We start from the raw sequence: 22,013 nt of genomic DNA on the forward strand, positions 1-22,013 counted from the left end.
CGTAACTGTCTTCTTTTAACTACAGGCAGAAATAAATCAGTGTCTTTCAAAGAAAGATTATACCAGTAAGATGAGCAATTGATCCTGTTTGATTAAAAATCAAGAGTTTTATGTATTTGATTTATATAAATAAAAAGATATTTTCTTTCTCTGCATAAATATAGATTGTATTCTTAAAGAGTTCTTTAAGGAGGAGAGAAGATGCTTTAATGGGGGAATATTAAGCCCTCTGTTTGTGCAAATAGAAGCAGCTGATTTCATGGGTTGATTAAACCAGCCTTATTTGAATATCACGTTTAAGGTATGAATGAAAAGGGTAATAATAAAGGGCAATAAAACAATAGGAGATAATAATCTCCTGGAAGCATGATTTGGAAATTGAATGGTGCCATTGTTAACTGGATAATATGTAAAATTACTTGACGTTCCATTGCCCAATCTAATGTTTGAACAACTGACAAACTGCTGCTGTGTTCCGTTCAAGTTTTCTGTCAGGGATATCAAAACAGATTTACCAGCTACCGTATTTCTTGCATTTGGGTATATTTGAGTATTTGTACTATTTACGGAAATGATCGGCGTTGTTGTAGTATAGCTACTAGAAGTGAGCGGATAAGAGCCTGAGAGTGTTTCGATATTAGAGCATGCATCTGGTAATTTGATAGGTGTTATGCATGGATTAGAAGGAATGTCGGGTATACACGCTTTGCTGCTTGTGTCATTCATAAAACTGCATTGATGAGTAGAGTCTAGCAGAAGGGAGGGAGTTCCTACAATCCAAGCTAAGCAAATGCTCGTATTCCAATATTGCACATTATTAGGATTTAAGTAAAGCGTATAGGATAAATGATCAGAGTACTGTACAAACTGAACAGTGGCTGACATGCCATCACTCAAGGGTATCTGGGAAAGCGCTCCTGGTAGCTGACTTGTGTCTATCTGCTGTTGTTGCAGGGTAAACGGAGTGACTAATATCAAGAGAAATAAGATAATGTTATACATGTTATGAGGAAAGAGGATCAACATGTAAAGAAGAAGTAACCTTTCTCTTTTTACTATTTGAAATGAGGAAGGTGAGCACCTTCCTTTTCAAGAAATTATGAAAACATTGCTTTGCATTTTATTAATAAAGGCTGGAAAACAACAACAATTAATGTACAAAGTACCAAACTTTGTCTGAAGAATCAACTGGAGCAGGAGGCTTGGGTTTTGCCTTTGGAAAAAAAAAAAAAAAAAAAGAACTTAGTTTTTTGATATAGATTGGTTACTGTGTTATTTTTTTACCTTTGGAACTTTAGGAATTGTCTTATTTTTGGGATCAACAATGTATATAGACTCGTTACATCTTCTGTTAATACTAAAGAATAGACTTAGCCTATGTTATTTCACTATAAAATAACTATCTTACGTTTGAATCTCCCCTCTGGAAGTGGTACCATTCATTAGGCTCTGCCAATATTCATGCGTTTCTAAAACAATGCTTGTAGCAAAAGCCTATTTATATATCATGACTATTAGCTATCCTCCTTTTGGATATTAAAAAGAGATAATCACCTTGTCTCTTGGCGCGTCATTAAATGCAATCGTATTTGGTGGATCACCACCTGGTGTCTTGTACACCTTGAAAATGTGACACGTTGCATTTAAATAACCAGGCATGTGCTTCTCAACATCTTGAATGTCTATATTTGAAATAAGTAAGCTTTTGTATAAATTATTTAATAAAGCAGTTACCTGTGAGATTGTTTGCTAATGGATCATTGTTGTCAATAACCACCACCTTCCAATCCGTTTCGTCTTGATCTATTAATCCAAGGATGCCCAATATTTTTACTTGTTTGATTTCGCCAACAGTGGCCACTGATTGACCGACCTCGATCACATCGATTGGATCATTGTCACCTTTCTTGTTTGTATAAGGTGAGATATAATTAGGATCTTCCCAGGTCTAAGCGGTGTTAGCAATAATCAAAAAAGTATTCCAACTATAATCCTTACTTGAGGAAATGCGCCATAATTCCAAATGTATCCTTTATAGGGAAATATATTGGACACAAATCTCGGTTTCCCATCTTTGGTATCTTGTTTAATAGGATTAAATGGTGTCTCTTTGTTAATCTACCAAATATAGTGTAAGCTGGGCCGATGTCATTCTGATAATGATATTACTTCATTCTTTGCGTTTGTCCATTTTGGAATTTCGACAATCATGTTATAAAGTGTTTTCTCTTCATTAGCAAAGAGTGGAATATCATGAAATGGAGAAATAACTTGACCATTTTCCTCTATTTTTGAATATAAGCACATGTTTTAATGGGATCGCCCCCCTCTTTTCTTTATTCTTTCTACTACATACCAAAATATAGAGTATAGTCCATGGTGTTGGGAGCACCCACTTGTCTGTGAGTATATGACGCCAATGTCAAGGATCCAAGCGAGAGTATGAGCGCTGTAGTAAAGATCATTTGAGGGATAAAAGAAAAAGAAACAGAGACAAGATGGGATTCTTATATATTCTGAACTAGAATGTTTCCCCGTCAACAAAATGCAAATCAATTATTTCTCCACAATCCCAATTTATAGTTGATGTCAACTAGAAATTTTCCTACAATTCTATCTTTGAAATAATGTCAATAAGATTGCATTCATGAAAAGGACTTTACGATAAAAGGAAAGTGATGTAACCCCATACTCTATTTTGTGTTGGATAAACGTTCTATACTCTTGTCTCATTGGACGTTGACTTTTACAGACGCGGATATTAAATCTGTACCCATAGAAAAGAAGGCACCCTATGAATGACAATAAAGTAAAGAATCCATTTGTAATAGCTACTTTTTGTTTCAGAGAGATTTGATAGTTGGATTATTAAGGTTCATTGTTTCAAATGAGTCAAAATGGTGTGACAGCGATGTTTTCTGCAGTAGGAATGGTTCCACAGCAGGTTCACTTTGACAGAAGCTAATTTTGTAATCTGTGTCTAGTTTTGTTGCAACGATTAAGAAGAATAACAAAACAGAATAGCAAAAAACTACATGTGGTTACTATTACATAATAACCAAGTTTAATACATTAGTTCTATAACATGGTGAGATTGCTTTCAATAAGTAGGCTCAGTGACAATAGGTTGACGACAATGAAATCGGAGACTGGACCGATGATCGATGAAACATAAATTTCGAGAAGCTGTCGTTCACTCTGTTCTTGACCATTCCTAATACACTCAATACCATTGACATTGCCCAAACCAGTCTCTATTTTTTCTCAATAACCCCAAAATTCAGAATCCCTTAAAGAAGTGTTCAGAGCATAATGTAGCCAAAAAAAAAATGACTGCAGGCTATAGGTATAAAGGATCAGTATTATCACCAAATATGAGGAAAAGAGCTGGAAACTCGCTATTGGGCACCTTGGTGTTTAGTGCGTTGATTATTTCAAGCCTAAGTTTGAATAATACTACCGAACCTGAGGTAGAAGCCTCCACTTTTCTTTTACCTCATCCTCATCTACAAGAGCTTTTTTGACTCTAAGCAACATATAAAAAGAGTAAACACAACGATAACAGATATTCATACAAGATAAGAACAAGATTCTATCAAACCTGTTTGATGTTTGGAACCTGTTTACGGGTCCTGCTGGCCATAGTATCCCTTGTCTGTAAGCCATGTCAGCGGAAACTCTAGTGATCCGAACATTATAAAGACGACTGATATTTAGAGAGGCAACAGCTTTTGAAAAAGTATACATTTTTTGAACTATCGGTTACTAAAGCGTTTAGTCACGACGTATCTCAAGCAAGTCATATTCATTTCAAAAATGCCTCGATCAGTAGTGTTTTTATAAAGTATGGCCCAATCATGTACTTGTTAACCTTTCATCAAGTTTATAAAAAAGGTAATCTGCGTTACTTTTGCAGGCAAAAAAAAAAGAAATAGTTTAGTGCCCAAAGACCTTTGGCCTGCCCATTGCTGAAATACTCCAAGACTTTTACAAAATGACCAGACAAGTTCAAAACCGGTACACACCGGTCTACCTACTGTATCCCTTTAGATACTTGAGTGTGTGGCTGAAAAGACCTGAGGGGAGGTTACAAATAAATTTCTGAGAATAAAGTGCCTCACAACCCTCTCTCTGTCTTTGTCTTGGCAGTATAAAGACTGAGAAACTCCGTGCGCTATTTAAAGAGTAACGGAGATCTCCAAGATATTTCATGATGAATATCATTTGATATAACAGAGTCAGGATGTGAGCAAGTGATGAAATGATAACTGTGTATTCAGAAATGACAAGGCGGCAATAGAGAGACTGATAAGATAGCTTTTTATGTCTTCTCACAGTACCGTGGTTAAGTTGGATATTTGTAACACTGTAACGGTTCAAGCCATGCTGATACACTCATCACTTGTTAATGTTTATCCTTATGATAGGAAGAAGGCTGCACACACGCGGGAAAAAATTTTAGCTATTCGGTTTATACAAATGAATAAATAAGAAAAAAAAGAGGACACGTTCCCCAGTTCGCGTACGACGACGATGGATGAGCGATATCGGTTAACCTTATCGATATCAGTAACATAACAATCACTGAAAAGTAAAATAAGAAAGCAATCTATCCCATAAAAATTCTTTATGCCACTTTTATAGTACAGATATAAAACAAAAGGCTGTCTATTGGCAAAGTGTCCTTATTTCTGGACTTCAATTATTTTTAGGGTAACCGTCATTACGTTATGAACAGGTCAGTAGCAATCATTTTCCATTTATATACGTAATACTTATGCCACACATAGAAATATATTAAGCACAAGAACATCCCGTTAAGATGATTGCTCTTGTGTAGCATCTAATTCACTAATTGGTATATAAAAGTGACCCTACATCAGGTTCCCATTTTTATTTGACTTTTTTTATTTATTTCTTTATACTCATTGATAAACACATAAACCATGGTTTTCCTTTCAAACGCTGTCTCTAATGGTAATCTCTTTCTATTTGAAGCATATCATTCACATACCCACTTTTTGTATGTATAGCTCGTATCGAAGAAGTAAACAGTAAAGGTGAATTACACCATGACTCTGTAGGCACAACTGTCTATGGTACTCGTTGGGCTTCTGAGGATATACCAAGGTAATGCTAGTTTATCATATCTGCCCCTTTTTCACTGTATCTAACATAATATTCTACAATAGATTTGATTTACCACAGGTACACACGATATAAAATAGTATGCTTCAATGCATGAATTAACTTGTACATTTATTCCGTAGGATGAAATGCCCTCAAGCAAGTATATGCGTATACTTTAAATTATCCCTTATCAACTAACCTGCTTGGATAGATGTTGCATACAGATTAATCAAAGACGATTTGGCTGTAAGTTTTCAAATAAATAAAAGGTAATTTTGATATTGACACTATACTTATAGCTCGATGGCAACCCTGCCTTGAATCTTGCCACATTCGTTACAACCTATATGGAAGAAGAAGCAGAAAAGCTAATGGCTGAGAACCTTTCAAAGAACTTTATTGATTATGAAGAATATCCTCAAAGTGTTGAATTATGTGTAAGTATATTGTTTATAGAGAGGAACGTATGTCCCTTATTGTTTATGATAGAACCGTTGCGTCAATATGATTGCTCGTCTTTACCATGCTCCTATGGATAGTGCTGAACAAGAGGCCCTCGGTTGCTCTACCGTCGGTTCTTCCGAAGCCATCATCTTGGCTACGCTTGCTATGAAACGCCGCTGGCAAAACGCTCGTAAAGAAAAGGGATTACCTACTGATAAGCCCAACTTGGTCTTGGGCGCCAATTGTCAGGTGGCCTGGCATAAGGCTGTTGAATACCTTGAGATCGAAGCGCGTGAAGTCGAATGCACTGAGGATTGTCTCTGTATGGATCCTCACAAGGCTGCTGAACTCGTAGATGAAAACACAATTGGTGTCTGTGCTATCCTGGGATCTACCGTAAGTAGTACAGCATGATTTTATTGGCTGGGCGTTGACCCTTCTCTCCTTAGTATACAGGTCATTATGAAGATGTAAAGACCTTGAATGATCTTTTGGAAGAAAAGAACAAGGAAAACGGTTGGGATGTTGGTATTCATGTGGATGCTGCCAGGTAAATGCTTATTTTAAAGAAAAAAAAAAAAAGGGAGGGGACGTAACAGAGTGTATCCCTTAGTGGTGGTTTTGTTGCTCCCTTTGTTGTTCCTGAACTTGAATGGGATTTCCGATGCAGTCGCGTTGTCTCTATTAATGTGTCTGGTCATAAGTATGGTATGACATATGCAGGTGTTGGCTGGTGTATCTGGAGAAGTCCTGAATACCTTCCCAAGTCATTGGTATTCAACATCAACTATCTTGGCAGTGAACAAGCATCATTCACTCTCAATTTCAGTAAAGGTGCTGCACATGTGATTGCTCAGTACTATGTGCTCATTCGTTTGGGCAGAAATGGCTTTAGAAAGATCATGTCTAACCTGACTGCCACAGCTGATCATTTAGCCGCACGATTAAAGGCCACTGGATACTTTGAAATTATGAGTGAAACAGGTGGCCGTGGTTTACCTTTGGTTGCCTTCAGATTGAAGGAAAAGCATCATTTTAACGAGGTAAGAAAAAAAAAAGATGATGAAGATAGTGTAAAATAACATGGCCTAGTTTGATATCTCTTCTAAACTACGTGAACGTGGATGGATTGTCCCTGCTTATACTATGGCACCTAAAGTTGAGCACTTGAAGATGTTGCGTGTTGTTGTCCGTGAAGACTTTTCTAGATCACGTTGTGAGATCTTGGTAAAGGACATTATCGCTGCAGTTCGTGCTTTAGAATCTGTAGACGAAGAAAACATCAACAAACGACGGTAAGTAGTGGATATGGAATTTGTTCAAAATGTACATAAAATTCTAAATGCTTATCATTTAGTGAACATATTGAAAAACACTCCCTTACTTCACTTCATGCCAGCCATGAGGCCACTTATAAGCCAAAGACAGACGACGGTGCTGATGCAGAAACAACCGAAGAACCTAAAGCTGCCAAGGGCATTTGTTAAATTATTCAATAAAAAATATCCTTATTTATATGTCTAATCTAGTCGCTAATGTAAAAGATAAAAAGAAAAGCCATTTATTTACAACTGCTATCTTAATAATTATATCTGCCGCATGATAAACAAAATTGAGGGAATACTGATTATGTAAATGCATTAAAAAAGGGAAAGGAATAATATAAACATAGATGTAAGTGTGCATGATTTTGTGAAAAGCCTAAGTGTTGTATCATTTGAGCATCTGAAGTGGGGACAAGTATTGTTTGTATGTGTATATAGAAGAGGGGATGTATAAATGGGACAGGTTAATTTAGATATGCTTCTTTTTGAGCTTTTGGTCGTCCTCTTTTACTAGATGTATTCATTTTCTTTCTAGGTCTTCTTTTCTCTTCTTCATCTTCTTCATCGAATCCGTAAAATGTCTTTGCTCTTCGAGAACTTCTTGTATCTGAAGAGTACATCTTCCATTCTCCAATAAGTCCTTCCTTTATCGGCTCCTGTCCAATCCAGTCCAAGATATCTTTGGCCGTTTCACGATCTTGTGGTCGTGTTCTGAGGCATTTCAGCAATAGCTGTCTACTAAGCTCTCCATGCACCTCTCCTTCCAATGCTCGCTGGATGCGATAATCATCTTGTGCAACGTAACGTAGGCCCTGAAGGTCTGTATCCAAGATACCTCGCCATGGTTCCGTATCTGTAAACACCTTCCACATCATTACGCCAATCGAATACATATCCTCAGCTTGAGGATGTATTAACCAAGGAAGAACTTGGTTATCTGACCTTGTCTTTGGTAACGTTTGGATAGATCTGTAGACATATGCTAAGTATGCAGTAAACACTATTGCCCGTAAAACTTACCTATACATCCTGTATCCATGATCCGGCTTCCCTTTCACCCAAGGTAACGTTTCACACCAACTATCCAACTCTTCCTTTGTCTCTGGTACAACATCTCCATCATATTCCCATTCTGCGCGAGGTACATCTACAAACCAATCACGGACATCTTGTGGCTGGCAAAAGACGGCTTTACCGAAATCAATCAGGTAAAGGCATACTTTTTCGCTTCCATCTTCCAGATATTGACCATCAACTGGGTTGACCATAATATTGACCTCAGAAAGATCTCGATGCGCAAGCCCTGCTTCGTGTATGGTCTTCATACAGACAAGCATCTGGTAAATAACGTCGTATTTTTGATAAGCCGATAATCGATGATGTGAATGAACGTGCGTATACTGCTTGAGGGTTGTGTGATATCTAGCATTTTTTTTTTCTTAGAGTTCCCCATCATCTTTTTTTTTATTTTATCTTTGATTTACCTTTCCATGGATAAACCAGCGACATCCCCGTTATCGTTATAGAGAACCTCTCGTACCTGCGCCATGTGCGGTAAATTTCTCAACTTCCTGATATTGCCCCCCAAAAGCAGTTAGTATACATATGTGCTCAAGCGCATACATGCACTTACATCAAACAAGCAACTTCTGTGATACGTTGATACATTGTCATTTGCCTAAATGCTTGTACGACCGTATCTTGAAAAAAGTAAACACGTTTGAAGAACCCTTCAGAGTTGGGTAGATGCCAGTTAATATGCCCATGCTCAGCAATATTCCTGATCAAGATTCCTTTACTAGCACACACTAATAAGAAAAATATGAGTTTCATCTCTTGATCATCCTCTTTTTAATTTACCACTAAACAGTCTCTGCCAAACGTCGTGCGAAATTTCCTTTTTTCCAAACCGTTGTAGGTTAGACATCTCCTGAGGGTAATCGTTAATGGTCGTTCTTGGGGTAACAGCCCCGTTTGCCCTTTCATCATCCGATCCTTTATCAGCATCCATATCCTCCTCTTCCTGTGTCTTTCTTCTCATTCTTGCAAAAGGTTTTGTTGTCCTTTGCTTGCCCTCTGTTGGACGAGCAGTAGTAGGTGTGTCTACAGCAGGTGATAGAGATGCCGAGTTGGGCGTCGTCACATCCAACGTCTCGGGCAATTCAGGCAATCCCAAGATCTGACGGACGACGCGTTTGAGTAGCTTCTTTGTGACCGACTGTCCTGTCTTATCATCTATGGCCATCTTGGAAGTTGCAAACATTCGCTTAAAATAATCTCGTTCGATCGCCTCATTCACTTCAAACACGATCTGATTCACAACTCGGAGTGGTCTGAGATGAATCCAGGCTTTAGGTGCAAAGTCCTCAGTGCATTCGTTGATTTGGTCAATGTCAAACAGGTCGCTTGCAGGGTAGGCGAGGATCATGTCTGTCTCGATACGAATCAGCTTACTCGACTTGATACGGGTTGACTTGGTGTTGTAAAAGATAGCCAGCACGCCCTGAGAGCGGATCTGGCGGAGCAATGTTCTGTTTTTGGCAATGTAGAAACGAGGTACCATCGAATGGTTACCTTGAGGATCAGCCTTCATACGCTCAACCGCCTGAAAGAAAGGACCGTTGAGTTGAAGGTAGAGTAGTTTTTCGTCGGTGAGACCTACGGGCTTTTGGCCCTTAGGCTCGAGTGGTGAGAGTGCAGATATGCTATAGACTGTACTATGTTCTGAGAATACTTGTTCGACAGGTGGGTATGAAAAATCGGATTCCTCCGGAAGTGTGTCGGCCGGATCAAACTTGAAGTCTTGTGAACTCACTGATGACTGTGACTTCCGACTAGTTTGATTACTACACGTATTGGTAAATTTTGCAAAATGTCTCCATGTTATTATGCTTACCTGATTTGTTTTTTAATGTCTACTACAATCCTGTTGAAAAGTCTTTCGAGATAATCTGCATGTTTGGGAATCGTTCCTGTATTTCGATGAAAAGCCCGTGCATTCTTCCAAATAAGTCGAATGTCTTTCTCGAATCGAGCAAACTTGGTGTACTTTCCTTTCCATACGTTTTCTTCAACTGTCTGCAAATCCATGGGATGTTTGATTTCTTGGTGATAGACAAATGCAGAGGCTGGCACAGGTTGAATAAATGGCCAGCAATCAGGCGTTGACAGAAGCATGTTGATAATAAATCGATAGAGTCGCAAAAACAGCCGTGTAACATTGTGTGGCGGTTCATATATAACTTGTGATAAATCAATGATATTGCTGGGTAAAGGCGGGTTCTGTCCCGAATTGGTATTTGCCTTGGCTGCGGAGGGAGGCTGTTCGGTAAGTACTGTATGGATCACAATATTTTTGGTGCGAAGGCCCGCCACAATCAGACGCTGAAGGGCTACCAGATCACCATTAGAAATCTGTGATGCCAGCGTCTTGGACACATCTTTATCGCCTGAAGTCCCTAATACCATGGAGGTAATAACGAGCATGGCTGCAGCTGGTAGCACTTGTTGCGAATCTGTTGGCATTGCGCCGTCGATATCAACTACAGGTAGCTCCTCCACTCCAATTTGAACACCCAATGCTCGAAGGGTGATCATTGTTAGTCTCCGTAAGTTGTAGACATCTAGATCAGGTTTCATTGGGTCCTTTGGGTCATCATAGAATGATGGATCTACCTCCTTGTGTTTGGTAATGTGAACACGCAGCTGCGGCCTAGGAGGGACTGGCTTTCTGACTGGTGTAGATGATCCTGTGCCCATACGAATATATCCAGGTAATATGGGTGCTGTAGATAGCATGGGTGGCGCAGAAACGGGGCTACCGTTTGTCACTGGGGTCATCTTGGGTAATGTCGGTAAAGATGATGTTAGCTGTCCAAAGAGCATGGCAGGAGGTAACACATTGGGTGGATGCATTGTCATAGGTGGAGTATTATTGTAAGTACTAGGCAGCGGTAATCGTACTGTGGTCAAGGTGGGTGTTGCTGATAAAGGAATTGGCATTGGTGAAGCAACGGGTACAGATCCACGATTGTTATGACTGTTCTGGAAAGTAGGGGCGATTGAAGCAGTAGGACCAGTTGTTGTCACAGCTGCGGGAGTCATGGCTGTAGGAGTACTTGTAGGCATTGGTTGATTGCTTGTGTTCATTTTATCCTGAATTGGTTTATGAAGCTGAATGGGCGATGCATTAAAATAGCTAGCACCAGGACGCTCCTGCTGCTGCTGTTGTTGTTGTTGTTGTTGCTTTGAGGTTTGTTGTTGCTTCTGTTGCTGCTGTTGCTGTTGATGGTGCTGTTGTGGGGATTGCTGTGGATGTTGCTGGTGTTGAGGGATCATAGGTAATGATGGAGTGGATAGTAGTTTTGGTCTCATTGGCTGAGTTCCATCACTGCGGTCATCAAAGACAGGTGAACTGGGTTGTTTTCCTTGAAGGATGATTGAGTCTGAAGGTGAGGAAGTTGTTATGTCATTATCTTTTGTATCATTTAGTATTCTTTCTAACAATAGGTTATTCGATGAGTTCTCTTGGTTTGCTTCGTTTTGAATATCGGCTAAGCAAAAGGGAAAATAGTAAATAAAGGTCCTTTGTCTCTCTCTTGTGTGTTTTTTAATACCTTGTTGCATTGCTAAGCTTTCACGAAACAGTTTATCTACCAAGTCGTCTTCATCAGGAAAATCAGAAGTTGAGGCTGACTGATTAAATTCATTAAAGGATTGAGAGGCGTCATTATCGTTTGCTGGTATTAAGGAATCTAAAGACTGAAGCTTCCACAACAACTGCATATTATCTACAAAATTATTCACTCCAACAGAAGAGTCGTTATTATCTCGTAAAGTCCAATCTTCCATTGTTTTTTCTTATAAAAAGAGGGTAGATCGCTTGGTCTTTTTTTTATACTTTTGATTAGTAAGAAAACAAGAATAGCTGCAACAATTTAATGTTTTCTTGCTGTACGGAAATAAAAGGAAAGAGGGAAAAAAAGGATAAATTTTTTTGGTTTGAAAAAAAAAAAAAATTAAGGGAATAACCTTTAGAATAAAAAAAAAAAGGAATTATTATTATTATTATTATTGTTGTTGTTGTTGTTGTAGAAACAAAATGTAAAAAATCTGAGACGTGACGCAATCAATAGAGAGAGACGAGTTTTTAAAAATCAGATAATATGTTTACAGTTTAAGTAACCTTACACGACACAATTGACAATAGCAAAAAAAGAGAACAAGGAGATGAAAATATACAATGACTTCTCTCTTCAAACAAATGATCTCTTTCAAAAAAACACCCCTGAAAAGCTGATTTCTTAATAAACTTATTTCTGTATCCTTTTATTTAATTGTTTTGTTTTTCTTTTTTTCTTTTACTATTTTAAAATGGAAGTAAATGAGTTCCGATTATGTGGTTTTAGTCAACATAATCATGGCAGTAGTAGTAAGATCATAATAATAATTCATTAGCTTTTGTGATCTTACTCTCTTTTATAGAAACTATACCTTTAAAACAATCGCCCAATGCATTTTCAAAGGTAATTCATTATACCTGTGTTCTTTACCTCATTTCTTTCTTTGTAGTCATTAAAGTCATTCTTTAACAAGCTCAGAAGTGTAAATAGAAATAAAAAAGATAATATATAAATATAGATATTCAACCCATCTTTATAGATCCATCAAGGAGCCGATACTTGTGCATCAAATCAACATGATACGCATTCTAATCATCATAAACCGACTCTTGTTCCGTCTCAGTCTCTCTATCTGAAAAGAAACAATGGTCAGTCTCTCGTCAGAGACAAGCGCTCTTTTCGCTATTCACTTGACCTCTCCACTATTTTTGATTCAGACTCAGTAATCCGTCAATGCCAAAACAATGCAGTGATTGACAATGGTAGTACAAAAAAAGGAAGAAGGAGAAGTAGCCGCCGATCAAGTATTGTTAGCTCTATCTACAGCGTCTTTAATTCTACTGAAACCAAAACTTACAACAGTCAAGGAATGATGGATGAGCCTATATTGGAAGTAAACGAAAACAAGATGGAGAACGACATAGACGATTCATGCGACTCCTTGACCAAAGACATACAAGACAAATTATGGAATGAGGATATATCGTTTTGTCCAAAAGAAAAGATATCCGAATGGTTAGGCACAAAGTAAGGAAAATTAAAAAAAAAACAAGAGGAGAAATCTGATATTGTCTCTATAGTGAGCCTTTTAGGGCACAGGTGCTAAAGTTGTATATGCGGAACTTTGATTTCACAAACAAACAATTGGATGAAGCATTTCGTATATTATGCTCCAAACTCTACTTCAAAGCAGAATCTCAGCAGTTGGACAGGATCATTGAAGCCTTTGCAAAACGATTTTATGACTGTAATTCTACAACAATCTTTCATTCCGTCGATATCATTCACGCTGTTTCCTATTCTCTACTCTTGTTAAATACTGATCTGCATGTGGTCTCGGATCAAGGGAGTAAAATGACGAGATCAAGTTTTGTTAAAAACACGATGGACACTATACAATCCCTAAGATTCCCTCATTTACACAGTCAGCGACAGCGTGTTGGCAGTTTTAGTAGTTCTGATTCATGCTCCATGAGAAGGAGAAGTGTCAGTATATCTTCCCCTTCTTTTGGAAGTCAAAGCTTTAAAAGCATCATGGACGATCCCAGTGTTCACTCATTTAGTAATAATGGCACATTGTTTCAAAAATTGGATACACTTAAATCAAATATATCTTGGAAGAGCAGTACAAGCAGCTATTATAGATCTACTCAAGATGGATTGACTCGAATGCAAAAGACATGGCTGTTGGATATTGAAGCTCTTTTGAAGGTAATTCATTGTTCCTAATTCACACCCCCTTTGTGGTCTTTTTTTTTTTAATTAATTATAACTTTATAGGACATGTACAGTGCAATCAAGGCACAAAGCATCAGTCAAGCAGATATTACGGAAAGTGAGCAAACAGCAAACAATCAAATTTACAGATCAAAGACATTACCAAACAATGAAGAACGTAGAGCATTTCGGAGAAGGAGAGGACACTCTGTCATCAGTGAGAAATTTAATGCCTTTAATGAAATGCCTCCTCAGAGAAGACTGACAGAACCATCGCCCATTGTACATCACATCACTTTCCATAACTGCAAGCAAGGAATTGTTATGCGAAAGCATGTCATGGAGACGACAGATAAGAAGGCCAAACATCGACAATGGCAATTATGTTATCTGATGATGACTGAAACGGAGATTGTGATGTATAAGCCCATACAAAAAAACGATACCAAAGGCAAGAAACGAAAAAGTATGAGCTTGTGGACCAAAACAGCTAGTACACCCTTTTCCTTGCAAGAAGTCATCAGTAATGATACAAACGAATGGCATCCCGACTTGAGCCAGCCTCCAATGGATGTTGTTCAACTTCACCATTGCTATGCAACAAGTACCTTGCCACTTGGTTGGAACGCGAACCGACCTCATGTATTTCGTGTTGAAACGGCAGAAGGCGGTCTTTGGCTGTTTGAATCCACTGATGTATTTGCCAAACAGGCCTGGGTGGAATCTATCAATTTGGCTGCGGCTACCATCAGTAAACCACCTATGCAGGGAGCTGTCTGCAACATTGACTATGGCTGGGGGACCCAAGGCATGACAAGTACTCATATTCCTGTTTGGTATCCACCTACACCATGCATGATTAAAAGTAATCGGACTTTGGAAGAGCAATACCAGGACTTGGAGACTCAGATAAAGACACTCATGCAAGAATTAAATCAACACCGTTCATTGAAACCCTGTGTTGATAAAAAGGTATTTTTTTTTTCATAAACTGTGTACGTATAATAATACTCCATTTTAGTCAATCTCGCCTGTAGGAAACCAAGCTCAAGCACTAATCAACTGGAATAAAAAATTACAAAACATCACACAAGAATTGTTCAAGTATAGGTGCTACAGAGATGTTCTCAGGCAAAAGATTACTGTGTAAATCTCGTTCAGATTGCTTGCTGGTTCACGCATTCTATTTTTAATTTCTTGATTATACTTGCTTATTTTGTAAAAGGCTCCTTTATTTCTATATATAAAAAAAGGAGAAATATTACATCTAATGTTTAAAATAAAATTAATTCCATTTTTATATTCTGCAATGAGAAATATATATGCAAAAAGACAAGAGAAGCCAAGATAGAGTCTGCTTGGGCGCACCAGAGACGTGCAAGTGACCATACTTGCCAATTGTATCATCTGGGAGAGGAGCCGATTGTGATGGCCGCATACTAGACACCGCAGATGTGTTTAAACCTTTTGTGTGAGTTGGATAATGTGTAAAAATAAAGGATGTTGGCGAAGGTGACAGATAAGAAAGGGTAAATGTGACTGATCCATTCACCATGGTTGTCATGTTGCGAATATCATTAGACTCTCCACTAACGTTGTATACAAGAGGCGTAGGTGTCACTCCATCAACATTGGAAATATTGAATGACGTGAAAACGTTATGAATTGGTACAGTTGTTGTCGGCACATGGGTTGAGAGCATTTCTTGTGCTGCAATGCACCAGAAAAATAATAGTAATAAAGAGATAGACAAGCCAAGAGGTTTCATTAAATGGATAATAATTTTTTAAAAACTAATCATGATTGAGAAAAAGGAAACAAAAAGACACTTATTCTATTACTCAACCCAAATAATAAAATTTAAGGAGCAAAGTGAAAACATCCTTCGAAAAAAAGGAGAAAACAAGAAGCTAATTTTATCCAGAAACAATGCTTAGAAAACAAGATAAAGTTTACTGCGTTAAATTCGAGTTTTGGGAAAAGTAGAGATAAACAAAGAGGTATCGTATTTTAAACTGAAATTGCATTCCCCCTGATCAATAAAGAAGGTAAACTGATATATTGTTATTATTTGTACTTTTGTGCAGCCGCCCAGTCAACAAGAGGACTTGCCAGAAGCTTTGCCCAAAGAGCCGAGTAACCAAACCAAGAAGGTATATATATTTCTCGTTCACGTAGATCAGACGCTTGAATGATACGGTGAGCCACAGAACCAGCAGATAGTTTGTTCTTTTTTGACCCGGATATGGTTCCTTGTCCAAGTGACTTGTCAACAGCAGACTGTCGCAGGTCGGTATCAACCGTACCTGGGCAAATCAGTCCGATATGCACCCCCAATGGATGTAACTCGACCCTGATGGAGTCAAAGAAACCGTGTAAAGCATGTTTAGATCCCGCATAAAGAGATCGTGTAGGAGCACCGACTTTTCCCGCCATGGATGATACGACCAAGTAGTTGGGTGCAGCAGATGATTCAATCAACACTGGCAAGAATAACCTTGCAGTCCACACTGCTGCATAATAATTGATTTTAGTAATCGTGTCAAGCGCTTGGCCGAGAGCATTCTTTTCAGTTGGCCTTTCTGTTACTGTCTTTGATTTGATATCTACTTGGATACCACATGATTCAAGGAAAGGTCGAACAGATATCATGCCTGCACAATATATAACTGTATCAACTCCTTGTAGCTTTTCTCTTGTAAAACTTGCTAGCTTTTCCAAATCATTTTCTACTGTCACGTCGCCTATCATATAATACACTGCAGAGGCACCCTTTTGTTCACATTCCTTTTGAAGATCTTCAAGTAAATTGACTCGACGAGCAAATAGAATGAGTTTGGCACCACGAGATGCATATTGTAAAGCACATTCTTTTCCGATTCCAGACGAGCAACCTAAAATCACGACTCGTTCACCCGCTGGCTTGACCAGCCTTTTACGCTTATTTAGTCTTTTTCTTAGTAACAAGTAATGACTAAAGACTATGGTTGCAATTGCCAATAATATTTTTTGCATTATAAAGAAAAAGCTTTAAAAAAAATAGTATGCTTGATATAAGTTTCTTTTCACTTGTGTAACAGCTTTCAAATTAGGAAAAGTACATAGATTTCAACTCACTTTTATATATGCATTTGCATAATATATTCATTAGTCAATCTGGTATGTATACATATATAATATGCTTTTGATTTTGCAGAAAGGAAGTCAAAAGAGATAGATAGAGAGAGAGAGAGAGAGAGCTTTGAATAGGGTAAAACGGATGATGAATAATGTATATAAATTATCATATGCTTTAAAGAAGAACAATGTGTAAATGAAAAAGAATATATCTAAGGTGATATATTGACTGTATGATTATTTAGATTAAAGAGAAAAAACTCAATCAAGCTATTATAGATCTTTATTCTCCACCTTATTATTTCTAAAGTTATACCTTGAATGAGTACGCGTTTTGATCTTGATGTATTCTGTTTTAATCTCGTCTTGTTCTTCATCTTCTTCAACTGTTGTACATCTTTTTTTCTTGGTTATCTTTGTGGTTGTAGTAGTAACCGTAGCCTTAGTTACTTTTGTCTTTCGTAAGATTTGCCTTGTTGGAACAAACGCAGATGTTCTACCACCAACCTAACCAAAAAAAAAAAAAGGTTATTATTCAATACATTACACCTTAGTGGAATAATACAGTTTCAAATTTCAAGACTTGCCCATTAGGCAATATACCCTTTCCAGCCCCTTTCCCCTTATTCCAGCGATACTTCATCAACCAATTGTCTGGAAACTTTGAATCATCCCCCTCAACAGCCACTGCGGTCTCACAAACGTACTTCATCTTGTCATAGAGCAGCTGCAGTTCATCTGTGGTTAGTGTATTCGAATACTGAGCAGGATGGATCTCTGCATGATATAGTATTTCATCTGCGACCCAGTTACCAACACCAGCAGAAAACGACTGGTCCAACAAGAGAGCCTTGATGGGCACAGATCTCTTGAGAACCAGCTTTGAAAAGTCATCAAAGGGTGGTAAGTTAAGTACAGGGTCAAACCCTAACTTACTGATCGGTTCGGAATTTAATGGATTCCCTTCCACCAGTCTTAATCTTCCAAGCCTTCTAGGGTCCTTGAATCCAAAATTAATCACCTTTTTTGTAATGGGATGCTCAAAGGTGATCAAAAGCTTCCAAAATCGAGGCGGCCATTCTTTTTCTTCATGTTCAAACTACTTGTATTAAAAAGAGATCGATAGACACACTGTCGAAAATAAACTTACACGAATGCCTCCTGTCATGCCAAGATGTGCAACGATATGAGGTCCCTTATCAAATACTGAAAGGGTATCAGAACTGAACTTTATTAATGGGTGAACTTACATAGCACAAAATATTTCCCCCATCGTTTAGTATCAGCCAATGTCTTATTCGTGATACTTTTTGAAAAATCCTCAGAAGATATTCCATGGTATACTAGTGCATCATCAACCTATATTGCATTAAGTGATAACTGTGTCGTGGTAAAGTCAGTAACTTACAGTTTCTACGTTGATAACTTTATATTCTACCAATTGCCTATGAATCCTAAGCCTTGCACTTTCTACCTAAGTAGCTATGTTCTTTAGTCCATATCAAAAAGGAGTCAATAGTAAACATACTTCTGCAATTTCAGGCATGGTTTTGTCAATTTATGAAAAAAAAGAGCTGCATTTCTACTGCGTAAACTGACATTACACTTTTATTCGGACAAATGAAAATTAAAATTCAGATGATCTTCTTACCTTTTTGGACAAAGGGAAATTACGACAGTTGCCCAAGAAAAGTACGATTAAACAGTCTTTTATTTACAATTAAAGCCTCAAATGGGTATATGATAACAGCAACATATCTTCTCCGCCTGAGTTAGATAAAGAATTGGTGACTAAAAAAGCCCATAGAAGATCAGAGTAAAAAAAGGTATTGAAGAAATGATATTGAACCAAGCGTAATAAAGTCGCTGTGATTTGACTGTTTCTTGGTTTGTGTTATGCTTCTCTTTTTTTTTTGCATTCATTTTGCTTTTGACATTTAAACAATAATTCTACATAACAATATACAGCGAGTACAGTAATTCAGTAGAGACATATTCGTGTATATCACATACTTTAAATATATCAAGACCATTAATGTATGTTTCGACGTCTCTTTTTTTGATTGAATCAATACTTGCAGGAACATCAACGCCAACACTTTTTTGAAGTGCTAGCCAATTGTTGTCAAAAGGAAACAGGATAAACGCCTCACCTTCAAGGCCTTTTACAAGTATTGAAGGTACTAGTTTTAATTCAGATATCGATGTGTGTTTCTTTAAATCTGAGACCAGACAACACCAGCTTGAGTTTGTCTTTGTAATATTTGAAAGTGCCAAGCTCGTTTGCGTATTCAGCAGCACTTAGGTCAATATATTTTAGAGATTCTGTTGTTCGTAAATCAATCCTGCAATTGTATCCCCTATTTTTGCATTCTTTGGGCTTGGTATCTTCCCTAGAACCAAAAATAGGTTCTTGTTAATCGACATTATATAAAAACGATACAGCGGTGAAGCAAATTAGAAAGAACACACTTGTCATCGTAATCCAACATCCGTCTCTCGAAACTCGCTTTCCATGATTGGAGCATGTAGTTTTACGAGAAAATCGTTCTCGCTATTTTGTTCATTTTGGTCGAACAAATGCTCATCACAGACGATGATTTCTAATCTATAATATAAGAAATTAATAGAGTTCTTTCTTGTCGCCAAAAGTTATACTTACATTTGTAGATATATTCTTTGAAATATTCTGTTGTTAGCTTTAATATCATATATTTCTTTAATGATTCTATATAAAAACCTTGGTGTACACTACATACACCCGAAGTTAGACTAATTTTACGAGCACTACCTCTACCCACTACCTATGATGTGATCCAACAAAACTTTTGAATGTGTGCTGCCACGCTAAGCATGACTTTATAAAGTTACCGGCCTGTTTTGTTTCTTTTCAAGAAGAGGAAGAGATAAAAAAAAATTGTTATTTATCCTAATTTTATGTCGTCAGTTGATCAAAAAAGACTTTCTGAAAGACTGTAATTTCAAGTGGCGGAGAAAAGTTGGCATTTTGATCTGACCGCAGTTAAAAAAATGTTTTTTTAGTATTGACATGGCAACAGACGATTTATGTGATTCAGTGAAAAATCTAAATGTTACAGATAGCAACGAAACACTAATAAAAGAAAAAACCAAAGCTGCCTATGATAAAGCAGCACTCAAAGAACGCTGGAAGATTTTGGGGAATGAACCAGAACAAAGTAAATTAAAAGAGGTTTGAACAAAAGCCGATTCTAACATTTCATAGACATTCTGTCAATGATCCGCAAGGCCTGTATGAATACATTTGCTCGAAACGACTTTATGAAGACTTTACAAACCATTAAAGCCAGCTTTGTGCAGCGTGACTATGAAGGTATTTTTACAGAGGCCACAAATTTAGAAGTCTATGCAGCCGCTTATGTTCCTGGCAGAGCGTTGTGCTATTACGAAATATTTACTCGACCTCAACTATTGAAATTCTTGATGAAACGTAGCCAACTATATTGTGTTGGCTCTGGTTCCGGCTCAGAATTAGCTGCAATTGCTGCTGCCATGACAAGAGTGCCTGCTGAACGACAGAAAGTGAAACTCGTAATGCAAGATATCGGGGATTATGAAAGTGTACTAGCATCGTTTGAAAATACAATACGAGAGAAATGGTCCATTACAGAGGAACAACTGGAGTGTACCTATGAAAAAGGAGATGTACTTGATCCAAACAACGCCGTCATTCAACAAAGACTGGCACAAGCCGATTTGATCACATTTATGTTTGTCATGAATGAATTATTTGTCAAGAAGGCAGCTGCACTCGCATTAATAAAGACAATGGTTCAATCCATGAAAAAGGGAGCGCACTTACTGGTATAGTGACCAAATATGGTTATAGCTCGAGGGAATTAACTCCATTTCACAGGTAGTCGAATCCGCAGGATCTTTCTCACACCTAAAAGTAGGCAATAAATTATACATGGTATATATGCTATTGGATGCTATACAAGATTTAGAGCTGGTGATTGGAGAAGATTCTCGCTGGTATCGGTACGTTGCTATATCAGCACTATCTCTCATTATACTGATATACTATATAGTCATCCTGACCATATCAAATATCCTATTGATGTACAGAATATGAGATACTTTATACGTTTATACAAAAAGAAATGAGTGTAACAGCTTAAAAATTGATTCTATCTCCGATCAAGGTATTTTTTTTTCAAGTATATAATTACACTTAGTAATGTGGGTTATTGTTGTCCCTTTCTTTGTAATAAACAATAATGTCTAATAACGCAAACGCACTCCTTGCGTGGTATCTTTCTAACCTTGTCGCTCATCCTTTACGCACAAAAGCATGTACTTCAGGTTTATTATCTGGTCTCCAAGAACTGACAGCTCAAAAGTTATCTGGGGCAAAGAAACTCGATAAGCGTATTGTACAAATGGCTTGTTATGGTAATAAGAGACATAGAAAGAGTACACGATAGTTATATTCACCATCTACTATGTAGGATTATTCGTTTCAGGCCCACTTAACCATCTTTTGTATGAAATTATGAATAAGGTTTTTGCTGGCAAGACAGGGCCCAAAGTAAAGGTGGGTCAGTTGCTTTTCTCAAACTTGATCATTTCCCCAGTCATGAACTCGGGTAAGTTTGCATTTACTTTAAAGATATAAAAAAATAACATGGACTAGTCTATTTGACCGCCATGGCCGTCCTTGCTGGTATTCGCTCTCCTGCCAAATTAAAGGCAACTGTTAAGGCTGGTCTTTTGCCAATGCAGAAAGTGTCTTGGGTTGTCTCACCATTGACCTTGCTGTTTGCTCAAAATTTCTTACCACCCACAACTTGGGTACCCTTCTTTAATCTCGTAGCATTTGGTAAAAGATACATAATATCATTCGTTATTTCTTACTTATCTTGTGTATATATAGTATTCGGTACCTACATCAATACCATGGTTAAGCGTAAGCGTATCAGCGAAGAGGCAGCCAAGAAAGACTAAGAAAAGTAGAGAGATCACACAAAAAATAAAATCTTTTAATTTATGAGCAAAGTTACAATTGGGCTGTTAAAAAATGTAAATTATTTCATTTAGAAATAAAGCGAAGAGTTTCTTTTATCTCTTGCAGCTGTTAAAAAAGCCAGAAGCAATAGAGTTTGATGAATCTTTAAAA

General features: G+C 37.6%; 10 protein-coding genes across 10 annotated transcripts; 4 read left to right on the forward strand and 6 right to left on the reverse strand.

The window, feature by feature from the left end:
* Positions 1–82: 82 nt before the first annotated feature.
* RHIMIDRAFT_254651 (uncharacterized protein) lies at positions 83–1,054 on the reverse strand. The gene has a single exon (XM_023611109.1). It carries the CDS (start codon positions 1,000–1,002, stop codon positions 280–282), a length of 723 nt encoding a protein of 240 aa, XP_023471421.1. The 5' UTR covers positions 1,003–1,054; the 3' UTR covers positions 83–279.
* Positions 1,055–1,109: 55 nt separating this feature from the next.
* On the reverse strand, positions 1,110–2,810 carry RHIMIDRAFT_254653 (inorganic pyrophosphatase). Its single transcript, XM_023611110.1, has 8 exons — positions 2,357–2,810; positions 2,170–2,285; positions 1,999–2,118; positions 1,735–1,948; positions 1,555–1,682; positions 1,409–1,494; positions 1,285–1,357; positions 1,110–1,213 (listed from the first exon to the last, which is right to left on the reverse strand). Exons 1-8 carry the CDS (start codon positions 2,376–2,378, stop codon positions 1,151–1,153), a joined length of 822 nt encoding a protein of 273 aa, XP_023471422.1. The 5' UTR covers positions 2,379–2,810; the 3' UTR covers positions 1,110–1,150.
* A 2,136-nt stretch (positions 2,811–4,946) lies between these two features.
* RHIMIDRAFT_296993 (glutamate decarboxylase) lies at positions 4,947–7,103 on the forward strand (the record flags this gene model as incomplete). The annotated part of the gene is made up of 11 exons (XM_023614266.1): positions 4,947–4,977; positions 5,034–5,130; positions 5,193–5,208; positions 5,271–5,290; positions 5,355–5,376; positions 5,430–5,567; positions 5,620–5,970; positions 6,024–6,124; positions 6,188–6,617; positions 6,667–6,869; positions 6,932–7,103. 11 exons carry the CDS (start codon positions 4,947–4,949, stop codon positions 7,059–7,061), a joined length of 1,539 nt encoding a protein of 512 aa, XP_023471423.1. The 3' UTR covers positions 7,062–7,103.
* A 61-nt stretch (positions 7,104–7,164) lies between these two features.
* On the reverse strand, positions 7,165–8,333 carry RHIMIDRAFT_11255 (uncharacterized protein). Its single transcript, XM_023605265.1, has 2 exons — positions 7,920–8,333; positions 7,165–7,868 (listed from the first exon to the last, which is right to left on the reverse strand). Exons 1-2 carry the CDS (start codon positions 8,234–8,236, stop codon positions 7,364–7,366), a joined length of 822 nt encoding a protein of 273 aa, XP_023471424.1. The 5' UTR covers positions 8,237–8,333; the 3' UTR covers positions 7,165–7,363.
* Positions 8,334–9,809: 1,476 nt separating this feature from the next.
* RHIMIDRAFT_182053 (Bromodomain-containing protein) lies at positions 9,810–10,052 on the reverse strand (the record flags this gene model as incomplete). The annotated part of the gene is made up of 1 exon (XM_023605800.1): positions 9,810–10,052. A coding segment is annotated over one exon (243 nt), but the record flags the coding sequence as incomplete, so codon positions are not given.
* A 2,220-nt stretch (positions 10,053–12,272) lies between these two features.
* Positions 12,273–14,888, forward strand: RHIMIDRAFT_233141 (SEC7-like protein; the record flags this gene model as incomplete). Its single annotated transcript, XM_023607893.1, has 7 exons — positions 12,273–12,330; positions 12,384–12,424; positions 12,471–12,503; positions 12,561–13,048; positions 13,102–13,732; positions 13,802–14,710; positions 14,760–14,888. The coding sequence occupies 7 exons, from the start codon at positions 12,273–12,275 to the stop codon at positions 14,886–14,888; spliced, it is 2,289 nt and encodes a 762-aa protein (XP_023471426.1).
* A 738-nt stretch (positions 14,889–15,626) lies between these two features.
* Positions 15,627–16,753, reverse strand: RHIMIDRAFT_297003 (NAD(P)-binding protein; the record flags this gene model as incomplete). Its single annotated transcript, XM_023614267.1, has 1 exon — positions 15,627–16,753. One exon carries the CDS (start codon positions 16,751–16,753, stop codon positions 15,806–15,808), a length of 948 nt encoding a protein of 315 aa, XP_023471427.1. The 3' UTR covers positions 15,627–15,805.
* A 336-nt stretch (positions 16,754–17,089) lies between these two features.
* On the reverse strand, positions 17,090–18,567 carry RHIMIDRAFT_254673 (uncharacterized protein). The gene is made up of 6 exons (XM_023611111.1): positions 18,384–18,567; positions 18,264–18,329; positions 18,106–18,214; positions 18,006–18,061; positions 17,421–17,954; positions 17,090–17,362 (listed from the first exon to the last, which is right to left on the reverse strand). Exons 1-6 carry the CDS (start codon positions 18,399–18,401, stop codon positions 17,129–17,131), a joined length of 1,017 nt encoding a protein of 338 aa, XP_023471428.1. The 5' UTR covers positions 18,402–18,567; the 3' UTR covers positions 17,090–17,128.
* A 1,314-nt stretch (positions 18,568–19,881) lies between these two features.
* RHIMIDRAFT_11304 (uncharacterized protein) lies at positions 19,882–21,057 on the forward strand. Its single transcript, XM_023605272.1, has 4 exons — positions 19,882–20,052; positions 20,100–20,698; positions 20,751–20,875; positions 20,926–21,057. Exons 1-4 carry the CDS (start codon positions 19,905–19,907, stop codon positions 20,999–21,001), a joined length of 948 nt encoding a protein of 315 aa, XP_023471429.1. The 5' UTR covers positions 19,882–19,904; the 3' UTR covers positions 21,002–21,057.
* A 57-nt stretch (positions 21,058–21,114) lies between these two features.
* RHIMIDRAFT_233144 (uncharacterized protein) lies at positions 21,115–21,841 on the forward strand (the record flags this gene model as incomplete). The annotated part of the gene is made up of 4 exons (XM_023607894.1): positions 21,115–21,289; positions 21,346–21,483; positions 21,531–21,716; positions 21,771–21,841. 4 exons carry the CDS (start codon positions 21,115–21,117, stop codon positions 21,839–21,841), a joined length of 570 nt encoding a protein of 189 aa, XP_023471430.1.
* Between the last annotated feature and the right edge of the window lie 172 nt (positions 21,842–22,013).

Source organism: Rhizopus microsporus (genome assembly GCF_002708625.1).
Source record: "Rhizopus microsporus ATCC 52813 unplaced genomic scaffold scaffold_1, whole genome shotgun sequence".
NCBI lineage: Eukaryota > Fungi > Mucoromycota > Mucoromycetes > Mucorales > Rhizopodaceae > Rhizopus > Rhizopus microsporus.

Excerpts from the sequence above, each read along its gene's own strand:
- RHIMIDRAFT_254651 (XM_023611109.1), bottom strand. The coding sequence starts at position 1,002 with ATGTATAACATTATCTTATTTCTCTTGATATTAGTCACTCCGTTTACC.
- RHIMIDRAFT_254653 (XM_023611110.1), bottom strand. The coding sequence starts at position 2,378 with ATGGACTATACTCTATATTTTG. Across the intron at positions 1,949-1,998 it reads ATTATGGCGCATTTCCTCAA|ACCTGGGAAGATCCTAATTA; the intron begins GTAAGGATTATA and ends AACACCGCTTAG. Across the intron at positions 1,683-1,734 it reads ATTAGCAAACAATCTCACAG|ACATTCAAGATGTTGAGAAG; the intron begins GTAACTGCTTTA and ends TTTCAAATATAG.
- RHIMIDRAFT_11255 (XM_023605265.1), bottom strand. The coding sequence starts at position 8,236 with ATGCTTGTCTGTATGAAGACCATACACGAAGCAGGGCTTGCGCATCGA. Across the intron at positions 7,869-7,919 it reads CATGGATACAGGATGTATAG|ATCTATCCAAACGTTACCAA; the intron begins GTAAGTTTTACG and ends ATATGTCTACAG.
- RHIMIDRAFT_254673 (XM_023611111.1), bottom strand. Across the intron at positions 18,215-18,263 it reads AAGTTATCAACGTAGAAACT|GTTGATGATGCACTAGTATA; the intron begins GTAAGTTACTGA and ends AATGCAATATAG. Across the intron at positions 17,955-18,005 it reads GCATGACAGGAGGCATTCGT|TTTGAACATGAAGAAAAAGA; the intron begins GTAAGTTTATTT and ends TAATACAAGTAG.
- RHIMIDRAFT_11304 (XM_023605272.1), top strand. The coding sequence starts at position 19,905 with ATGGCAACAGACGATTTATGTGATTCAGTGAAAAATCTAAATGTTACA. Across the intron at positions 20,699-20,750 it reads AAAAGGGAGCGCACTTACTG|GTAGTCGAATCCGCAGGATC; the intron begins GTATAGTGACCA and ends TCCATTTCACAG. Across the intron at positions 20,876-20,925 it reads GAAGATTCTCGCTGGTATCG|TCATCCTGACCATATCAAAT; the intron begins GTACGTTGCTAT and ends TATACTATATAG.